Source organism: Notamacropus eugenii, chromosome X (genome assembly GCF_028372415.1).
Source record: "Notamacropus eugenii isolate mMacEug1 chromosome X, mMacEug1.pri_v2, whole genome shotgun sequence".
NCBI lineage: Eukaryota > Metazoa > Chordata > Mammalia > Diprotodontia > Macropodidae > Notamacropus > Notamacropus eugenii.
The window spans coordinates 95,577,809-95,588,725 of record NC_092879.1 but is presented as its reverse complement, the minus strand read 5'-3'; the positions used below and the strand labels follow the sequence as shown (position 1 = coordinate 95,588,725).

The 10,917-nt window shown below is 45.0% G+C and overlaps 1 protein-coding gene across 2 annotated transcripts in view; it reads right to left on the bottom strand.

Annotated features, from left to right (window-relative positions):
• LRCH2 (leucine rich repeats and calponin homology domain containing 2) overlaps window positions 1-8,789 on the bottom strand; it is an 89,137-nt gene extending 80,348 nt beyond the window's left edge. Inside the window, exon 1 of one of the 2 annotated variants that reach the window (XM_072626780.1) lies at window positions 8,305-8,789. In XM_072626780.1, coding sequence (XP_072482881.1) covers window positions 8,305-8,617 — 313 coding nt within the window. In that variant the 5' untranslated portion in view covers window positions 8,618-8,789. The remainder of the gene's footprint in view (window positions 1-8,304) is intronic. The other variant, XM_072626779.1, reaches the window with a different exon arrangement.
• Window positions 8,790-10,917: the final 2,128 nt, after the last annotated feature.

Genomic DNA, 10,917 nt, shown 5'->3' with positions numbered 1-10,917 from the left:
TCTCTCTCTCTGTCTCTCTCTCTCCCTCTCTCTCTCTCTCTCTGTCTCTCTCTCTCTCTCTCTCTCTGTCTCTCTCTCTCTCTCACACACACACACACACTCTCTCTCTCTCTCTCTCTCTCTCTCTCTCTCTCTCTCTCTCTCTCTCTCTCCCTCTCTCCCTCTCTCTCTCTGTCTCTCTGTCTCTCTGTCTCTCTCTGTCTCTCTCTCTCTGTCTCTCTCTCTCTCTCTCTCTGTCTCTCTCTCTCTGTCTCTGTCTCTGTCTCTCTCTCTCTCTGTCTCTCTCTCTCTGTCTCTCTCTCTCTCTCTCTCTCTCTCTCTCTCACACACACACACACACACACACACACACACTCACACATCCAAGTAGATGAACATTTAGATAGTACTCTTTTTCTCAAATAGCTGTTACAACTAACATTTCATATGTGTTTTTAAAAACATTATAAAATTATTTATGAAAACTGCTAAAAAATGAGAAGACAATCAGTCTCTTCAAGGAAAATTGCATCTGAATAATTCATTCGCATGAATCATTCTTCAAGTGATGAGAAACATATAATGTCCCCAAACTGGAACTAAATTGTCCAAAAGCTTCTAGTTAAATGCTTTACCATCAAGTCGATCAGGTGGATTGGAAGGATCAAAAAGAGATGCCTATTTGTGTGAGTGAACATCCAGATCTGGATAACAATTCTAGTCACTCAAGTGCACAAGCAAAGGGAGACCTTCATTTCCATCAAGACTGGCAGCTGAAACCTTCCCCATGTGCTGTCTTCCCCACTGGAATGGGAACACTTTGAAAGCGGTGTGGCTCTGACTGTTCTGTTTGTATTCCCAGTTCTTGGTATGGTGATTTTTGAACACAGTCAGTGTGTAATAAATGCTTTATTCATTCATTCATTCACATTGAACTGGTTCACTGAGCCACATGGTTACTTGACTGTCTGGCCCCCTCTCCTTGGAGAGTCTTCCTTTAGTTAGTGGGGGTGTCCTGGGCCCTTAGTACTTTCCCTATTGACTATTTCCAATTGAATCTGTATATCACCTGTTTGGCCATATTTGCTTGCAAGTTGTCTTCCACTTGAGACTCTCTTTTCCCTTTCTTTCTATTCTCAGTGCCCGGCACAGTGCCTGGCACCTAGGAGGTAAGTGTTTAATAATGTTTAGTGACTGGTTGACATCTTTCTTATTTTTCTTTTAAATAAAGTAGAAGGCAGCAAGATATCCACCAGATACCGCATGCTTCTGTTCAGCCCTTGAGCTAAGAATAGTTTTTACTTGAATTTAAAAGGTAAAAACTATTCTTAGGTCACTGGCCCCAAAATTAGCTGCTCCCTGTTTGTGGGCCTCAGGCCACAGCCTACAGGCTGCGGTTTGACAACCCCTGAAGATGTTCTTCAGAAGAATACGTTGGCCATCTTCAGCTATGGGTCACAGCTATGTATCAGCTATGTAACACGTTAACACACTAGACATTACACAGAATTCAATGAATTTCTATACTCTGGAACCAAAACTATCGAAAACTGGTCATCACTACAAAAAAAAGAATGAATCTCTCTTACATAAACTAACCATATACAGGCTACGAAGTCAGTAAAAGCAAAAAGAACAGACCTATTAAAACAGCCAAAGCATGTACAGACACCTATACGGAGCTTTGCAAACTTTCAAATGCTACAATTGCTGGTTACTCTTATTAAATATATACATGTTATATGCTGACGTATGTTCTCAAATTTTTTATCATCGAAGGGGAAATGAGATTACTCTGTGTGTCCAAATATATGTATATATGTGTACATGTGTGTATGTATCTATAAATAGGTAGAGAGATGGAGAGATGGACAGCCATGTGGATGGATATATAGTTAGCTGTAGTAACTATAGGTGAAACATGAATCAGCCCTGCGATGTGGCCACCCAAAAATGTTCATATCATCCTAAGAAGCCTTTTCTTCTCGTATGTTGTAAAGGGAAACTATCAGCTGAGGAGAGAAGAGAGCTACAATTCACAGGCAGGCTGACTGCTTCAACCCAAGTCAAAATATGAAGCCCTGCTGCTAAAATTCCAGTTTGGAAACAGTTCCAACCATTTAAACAGATGGCCTATAAAAAGGCATACAAAGCCAAAAAAGCAAAGTAAAAAGTAGTAGATTTGAATAAAAATAGGGCCACATAATCTAGGTAAGCTTAAATGTAGCATAAAAGAGGTAGGGGCCAGAGGAGATCACAAGTAAAAGCCTAAGTCAAGGTGATCTGGACAGGATTTTGACATTTTATCAAAATCATCCTTCCTTATCCTTAGAATTGATCAGAGCTTTTTTCAAATTTTCATAATAATAGTTTGGTATTCAATCCTCAGAATAAGTGGTCTAGAGAAGACCCAATGAAAATGACCAATGGATTTGAAAACAGATCCTATGGAAAAAGTGTAAAAAGTCAGATTTAGAGGCAGCCAGGTGTCACAGTGTATAGAGCACAGGTCTTGGAGTAAGGAGGACCTGAGTTCAAATCTGACCTCAGACATTTGACATTAGCTGTGTGACCCTGGGCAAGTCAGTTAATCTCAATTGCCTCACCAAAAAAATGTGAGATCTATTTATTCTAGAGACAAGTTATGGAGCAAAATACCTCTAGTCAAATATATGAAGGCTATAAATGACTTGCACAGGATGCATTTATGCCAAAACTAGAGAAAACAGTTTTAAATTATAGCAAAAAAGAAGTCCGGCATAAGGTAGAACTTCTTGAGAATAGAGTCCAAAAAAAATTAGAGTAAAATGAAGTAGATTTTTAAATTCTATCTGAATATCTTTTACAGGGTAGAATAACAGATAGAGAGCTAAACCTGAGTCAGGAAAGTCTGGTTTCAAATCCCACCTGTGACAATATCTGTGAGACCCTAAAGCACTTTGCCTCTAAGTCTCATTTCCTTCATCTGTAAAATGGGAATAACATCTACTTCACAGAGTTATTGTGAGGATTAAATGAAATAACACTTTGAGATAATAATCTATAATTATAATAATATCTGAAATAATAATAAGCATTTTAAAATCCAACCCTACAACTACTAACAATTCAGCAGGGCCACCAGGCTGTTCAAGGAGGGTCAAACCCAGCCACGTCGGAAAAAACAGGGCAGGTTAAAGCTGATCAGTATTGGATTTGGACTTATGAACAGAGAATGGAAAGAAAAAAAGATAGAAAGAATTACGGCTAAAAAGAAAACAAGGTACAGCAATTTGAGGAGGCCCTATGAAATTGCACAGATACTAACAATAAAGGCTATAACAAATATTTATAAATACAAAGTTGGGTCTAGCTTGCTAATGTCATAGAGCAGCCACAGACAGTAAACTGATCATACAGAATCAAAAGCCATAGCCATCATTCATGGAATTGAGAGTTCTGAAAATGTCACCTTCCAACACGACATGCAGTGGAAGCACCTAAAGGATCTAACTCAACATTTATTAAGCACTTAGTTGCATGTGAGGCACTGTGTTCATCAATATCTCTCAAGGCTGGCTCTAGTAGATTATCTAGTAGATAACAGTAGGTCGCATAAGGTTCAGAGATATTTTGGGGGGCTTATCTCATTGAGGTCATACAACTAGGGAGTGTCAAAGGCAGGATTTGAAACCAGTTTTCCTTACTCCAAATGCAACACATAATCAATTCACTGTTTCATGAAGCTTCTGCACTAGCAATACACTGATGAAAAATACTCAATTCCTGCCCTCAAGGATCTGAAAATCTATGAGGTGGGTTTTTTTTTTTTGTCTTTTCAGAGGGTGGAAGAGGAAGAGGAAAGGTGAGAATTCAGAATTAAAAATAAAGTCAAATTGAATTAAATATACGGGGAGGGGGGGGAGGTAAGATATGAACACAATTCAAGACAGAATAGGTGTAAAGAGGTATCCAGACAAAATGCTATTTGAAAATCTGAAAATGGGAAACTCCATTTCAGCTGAGAAGATAAGGGAAGGCTTGAGGAGGAGATACCAACTTGCTGGGCCTTGAAGGAAGCTGATTGCTCAGGCAATAATGCAGAAAGCACATGTTCAAGGCATGGGGAATGGTAACCCCTCAAGGCAAGATCAGAGAATGACTAGAACATAAGAAGAGGTCTAGTATGAAAGAACGTTGGAAGGTTACATTCAAGTCATGCTGTGAAGGGCATTAAAAGCCAGGCTGAGTTTGTATTTTATCCTAGAGGTAAAAAGGGATCACAGAAGGGTTTTGAGCAGCCAAGTGACATGGTTGGATTTGTGCATTAGGATGATTTTGGTAGTTATGTTAAGAATGGTATAGAGAAAGACACTGGAGAAAGGGTAGAAAAGGGTTATTTATTAAAGTCAAGGCCTGAAATAGGGCTAGAAACAATGTACATAGGTGGAAAGTAGAGGGATGGGAGAGAAATTATGGAGGAAGAATAGATAAAACTTAGCAAAAGCCAGTCGATCAAGGGATGTAGGGTGTGAGGGAGGGTCAAGATGAGCCTGAGATTTGAAGTACAGGTTAACAGCCACCATGAGAAATCAGGAAGGGTAAGCGATCCTACGATTTAGGGGAAAGATGTTTTGCACGTAGCATATTTGAGGTGATATCATATACTGCAGGCAAATGGAAATGTGGGACTGGACATTCAGGTTAAAGATCAGGCTGCCATTTGGGGTCCGTCTAAATAGGTGTGATAATTAAAGTCACGAAACTGCAAAGGGAAATGATGTAGAGAGAGAAGAGAAGATTCAGAGGGTGAGAGCCAAGGACAGGACTTCGAAGGACATTGATGTTTAGTAGTAGCAGTAGAAGCAGCAACAGTATCAATAATAACTATAATAACTAATAATTATATACCACTTTACACCAATCTCATTGAACCCCACAGGAACAAGGAAACTAAGGCAAACAGAGGTTAAATGATTTGCCTTGGGTCACAAAACCTCAGCATCTGAGGCCAAGAGGAAACTAGCAGACACATAAGAGAAGAACCAGAAGAGAGCAGTATGACAGAAGCCAAGCAAAGGCAAAATAGCAACAAGGGGACAGCAGCAACATGAGATTTTGCAGAAAGTTCAAGAAAGATCCAAAACATAAATCATTAATAAAATATTTCCTGTGCAACATAAAAAAATGTACATTAATCAAAGTTTAAAATCAAATTAATGCAGAGAAGGATTTCATAGGATTTCTTCTGCACAGTGTGGGAATACTGCAGTTTAAGAAGCACATCAACAAGCTATCTAGAGGGAGGGAACCAAGATGGAGAAGGGATCCATATCATATGAGAAGCATCTACAGCAACTAGGGATGTTTTCCCTGGAGAAGAGAATGAAGTGACCTGAGAGCAGTATCCAAACATCTGAAGGGCTGGTACAAGGAACTAGATGTGTTCTGTTTGGCACCGGATGGCAGAACCAGGAGCCATGGGGGGAGGGGGGGAGCGGCAGCTGCAAAATGGTCACCATCAGAGCTGCTCCAAAGTTCAAAGAGGATCCATTCCCCTTCCTTAAGGCCCCCTTCCTTAAGGGTCTGCAAGAAGAGCCGAATGACCACTTATCAGGTATTTCATAATGGTCATTTCTTTCAGGGATCGACTGGACTAGAGGTCAAGTTTGCTATACCTAATTTTGACTTTTAAATTCTCTAATAAATCTGGGAAAATGACCGCCTGAAAAGGAGACAACAAGAGGATCTTGGAAGCTTCTAAACTCTAAACAGTAAATTGGTTTGCTAAATGAATGAAGAATCGTATACATCGCGCCAATCACTGCACAACATTAATGCACTGCCCTCTGTGAGCAAGGGACAGTGTTAGTCGGGGGAGGGAGGGAGAAATTCAGGCCCTTTCAGGAAATGCGCAGTCTAGTCAAGGGAATCAAAAAGATAGACAGGACTAGCTGATATCGAAGCTCTCTTCTAGCTCTAAAAATCCTTGATTCTGTGATTTTATGTGAAAAAAAAGAAAACAAGAAAGGTAGTATAGACACCAAATGTGTAGTACATAAAACATGGAAGTCCAAAAGAAGAAAAATTCACTGTTGGGTGGAATCGTCAAGGAGGATTTCACAAAGAAAGCAAGCTAAACCTGGGGGAAAAATGGGTGCACAAATTAGGTAGGTGGACAACAGAAAGGAAAAGAAAACAATCTGTATAATTTTCTAGAGAGAGGATCAATGAGGGTCGAACAACATGGGAAAAGGGGAGCCTGAATTAGGGAAGATGGGGCAGAAAGGTCTAGGTAGTGAAGGTCCACAATAACTGGGCTCAGTTTGGCCTTCATCCTACTGGTAATGGGGACCCACTTCTGTGTAATGAAATAGGACAGAACAATCTCTTCCTGAAGCATCCTCAGAAAGGACCAAATACAAACAAGAGCATGACAAAAAAGTTACTTCAACATCTGTTTGTGATGTTTGGGCAATGCATTGAATGTGAAAGAAAAGACATTTAGCAAGATTCACAAATTACATATCCATCCCTACATGTCAACTGAATAACAACAAACACTTTTCTATAAAGGCTTTCCTGATTCACCCAGGTTTGAAGGTATTTTGCTTTATCTCATCTCAAAGCACTTTTTATTTTCCTTATGTACCTCTGGTCTAATTTGTATTATATTTCTGTGTGTACATGTCTTCTGACATCCCCTAGGTTTGAAGATCATTGAGGGCTGGAACCATAACTTAGGAATATATTGCACAAGAGGGGCCCTTAAATCACCAACGTTTGTTCCATGAATGAATTGAAAGTATCCAGTCCTTAGGAAGGGATTTCAGGTTAAATCCTAATCACCAAATTATAAGGCTAAAAGGGAAAAAGGATTGCTTCTGCTTTGTTTTCTCTTTTGAAGGAGCACTTCAGCACCATGGAGCAGCAGTAACTGTGTACCTGAACTCAGAAGTTCTCAAGTCATTTTTCAGTCTCTTTGTGACCCCTTTCTGGGGGTTTTCATGACAGAGATATTTGAGTGCCTGCCATTTTCTTCTCCAGCTCATTTTATAAAGGAGGAAACTAAGGGAAACAGGGTGAAGTGACTTGCCCAATGTCACACAGTCAGTAAGTGTCTGAGGTCAGAGTTGAACTTCCTGACTTTGAGCCCCACACTCCATCCATTGAGCCAGGTTCAAATCCTAATTCAGCCATGTGAATTTGGGCAAATAAGCTTTCTTGGCCTTAGTTTCATCATCCACAACATCAGGAAAATGGTGCTCATAGGGCTGTCTAGGGGACAAGATGCAAAGCCTCCATAAGTAAGCTAATATTACACCTTGATTTTCAGAATTTCCAGACATTCAACATGCTGAAATCTTGGTTCTACAAATAAATGGCCTTTTATTCTCTCTCATTAACAGCAAATCCACAGCCAAGCCTAAATGCTTTAGAACCACCATATCTATTTCCAAACAATTAAAGCAATTTCATCTGAGATTTAACTCTGCACTGAAAATGGAAGGTAGAGCACAAAAGTAAAGAACAAGTAAAGTGGCCTTTTCATCAGACACTTAAAAATAATCAACCCTCGAGCTTGTGAGAAAGAAGAGGGAGAAAGGGGTGTGTTCATAAAAGAAAATGCAATACAAGGCAGAGATCAGCAGAAAACAAGTATCTGAAGAATTCTAAGAACACTGGGTGGTCACTGCTAAATGAGAATATAAGTTATCTTCTCAATGAAAACGATCATAATACCTAGCATTTATGACATTTTGAGGTCCATAAAGCAATTAACACGAGGCTAGGACATAGGAGGCACCTACTTGATCAGCGTTAGCTCATGGACTTAACGTACAATGTCTAATTTGATCCCGAGAACTTTAAGGCTTATTTTTTCTTTGAAATTTTGTCATGCTCTGTTTGCTTTCTCCTTATAAATTTAATTGCAAGGCTCTGGAACGACCCCAAAGAAGCGGGCCGACATTGCCCGGCTCCCCGCAAATGAAACAGAGCTGAGTAACTGACGAGACTTCATTTGTTACAAGAGCACCAAGTAGTCGGACCGGCACGCCGAGGACCGGAGGGCTCGGAGGGACAGGAGACGCCTGGGACAATGAAGAAACCCCAGAACAGGGAAAGCCTGGGACATCGGAGGGGCACGAGAACCTGTGCGGACCTGGGCACCCCGCAGGAGCACGGCGGGGAGGGGGGGGGAGGACAGGAAGAGGGCTCTCGCCCACCCAGGTGCCCACCTCGGGGGTCCCGAATCCAGAACCGCGCCCCGCCCGCTCCGCAAGCGCCCGCGCCCCCGCCACGCCCCGGCCGCCTCCCCGCCCCCCTCGGCCCGGCTCCTGGCACCTGCTTGCGTGGTGTCGCTGAGGTCGTAGCCGCAGCCCGGGAAGTCGCGGAGCTTGCGGCCGCTGAGGCTCAGGATGCCGGACGTGCCCGCCTCCTCCAGGGCCCGGTCCAGGCTTCGGCCGGCCGCCGGCGGGGGCTGCAGGCTCCCCGGGGGCCACTGCGGCCCGCCCGAGAAGGGCTGGCTGAAGAGAGCCGGCCCCGGGCCCGGGCCCGGACCCGCCCCCGGGCCCGCCCCCGTCCCCGCCGCGGCCGCGGGCCCCGGAGCCGGACTGCCCCCCCCGCCGCCGCCGCCGCTGCCCTGACTCGCCGCCATATTCCTGGGAGCGAGCGGGCGAGTGTCGCTCGTGTGTGCGTGTGTGTGCGTGTGTGAGAGTGTGTGTGAGTGTGTGTGCGCCCTTGTGAGTATGGAGAGAGAAGAAAGGGACAGACAGACAGAGAGGAGAGAGAAGAAAGAGAGAGAAAGAAAGAGAGCGACAGCGAAAAGCCCCCACTACAATACTCCTGGCCGAGCGGGGGCCGTGGGGTGTGGAGTGAGGGGGGTGCGCATGCGCTGGATGGGCGCCGGCGGGCGGGGGGCGCGAGAGGCGGGGCGGGGCGCAGCGGGAGAGGGGCCGAGGGGAGGGGGGCCCAAGGGGCGGGGCAGGGACTGCCTCTCGGAGGGGGAGGGGAAGAGGGGGTTGCCCGAGAGGAACCGACCGTGGTGCTGGCAGGTCGGGGCTCCTGGGGGGAGGGGTGCGAAGTCTCTGCTCCGGGGCTCGGGGTGGGCACCAACCCCCATCAGGCACAGGAGGCGGTGTTGGGCTCCGGGGGCTTTGGTGGGAGCTGGGCCCTCCCGCCCAGCTCTGGCCCGAGGAAGCTGGGGGCCGCCTGGGGCGGGAGGCGAGCAGCACGGGGAAGACGCGGGGAAGACCCAGGCTGGAAAGGCAATAGCTGCAAGCAGGAGGTCACTGGGAGCTCGCTGGGCTAAAGCGGGGGCGGGGGTCGGAGAAGGGTCGCCAACAAGAGTATGAAGGAAATAAGCGCGGCACGGCCAGAAAAGCCCTGATCGCCGCGGCCAACTGGTCCGGCCGCCCCCTCCTACCCCTCCTCTCTTCTCCCAAACTGAGAGGGCGACGCGTCTCGCGGATGAAAGGAAGAGAGATCGCGGCCAAGTATGGGGCCCCCAGCACCTGCTGCCCCCTGGCACCGTGTCCGAGAGGGCTCCGAGAGAGAAAGACTCCTCTCTCCTCTTCCTCTTCCTTTTCTGAGCTTACTATTCCGGACAGAAAATTGAAGTCCCGGATCCTTATTCTCCTCTCCCTTCCCTCCCCTCCCCCCCCACCCCCCCACGATTGCTGGCTGGACGCGGACCAACCTGGACTGGAGCGAATCCGTTTAGATTGTGGGCATGTAGAGATGCCTCCTATCTGCAAAAGCCATAGCGGAGAGAGTTCTCATTTGCAATTCGCTGTTTGCCAACAGCACACAGTAGGCGCTTAATACATGATTATTCCCTTACTTTTTGTAGCTGGGCTCTCCCCCCACCCCCCACCCCCTTTGCTGAGGCTACTCTGTATCCCCTTAGTCCCTCGCGGAGCCAGTTCATCAAGCCGAACGCGGCACTTTTAAAGAGAAAGTGCCAGCGGAGACGTTGTGGTACCCAGGACAGAGACTGGGACTTTGAAATTGGAGAACCTGCTGTGTGACCTTAGCAAAGTCCCTTAACATCTAGGTGCTTCGGATTCCTCCTCAGTAAAATGTAGGAGGTGGACTAGTAGACACTCTTAAAGTCCTTTCTATCTCTGAACCTACAGTCCTACTTTAAAATGTATCTGGGGGGAAGATAACTGTAGAGAAAAGGATGAACTAATCAAAAGCAGGAAAAGGGACTGAGAAACTAGTGGCCAAAATCCCTGCAAATGAATATGCAAATCGATGGTGAGTAATTCGCAAGCGCAGTTTCGGCTGCTTTACTGGGGAGAGACGTACTGAAATCCTGAGGGCAAAAGTAAAATTCTTGAAAAACTGATGTGAAATGAAGTGGGGCAAGGCAGATTTGGTGAATTGCTTTTTTAGCCCTCAGGCCGGCAATGAGGATGTCTGCCAGCTGTCTGCCTGCTTCCCTAAAGTATCTGTGGGGCATTTCCTGTAGTGAGGAAAACATAATAGTCTCAGTCAATGTAAGTGAAATTCGGAACCAGTGACCTAAATATATCTAATATGTCATTGAGCTGGTGAGATTAAATGGAATGGTAAACTGCATTTTGCTAGATTACACATATTTAATGGAATGCTGCCTACCAAGGGATGTAGCAATGCACGTATAGTGGCTTTTCATTATGTTTCTTTGGAAGATTCCAATAGCACTAAAAGCCCTCCCAAGCTTTGTCCAAAGTTCAAATGAATTCAAGCAAACATAATGGGGACCAGAAGGCAATCCCTGACAATTCCTTGGCCCAGACAATGTATTTAACAAATAGATCATCTTTCATATACTAGAACTTCTGTGGAAATATCGAGAAAATGGAATTTCCCCGTACAAATGTTAGAGGTGATTGTCCAGGTCCTATAAATTAGGACACGAACATGCTCAAGAGAATAGGGAAGGACCCAGAAAAGATGGCAAAGGGCACA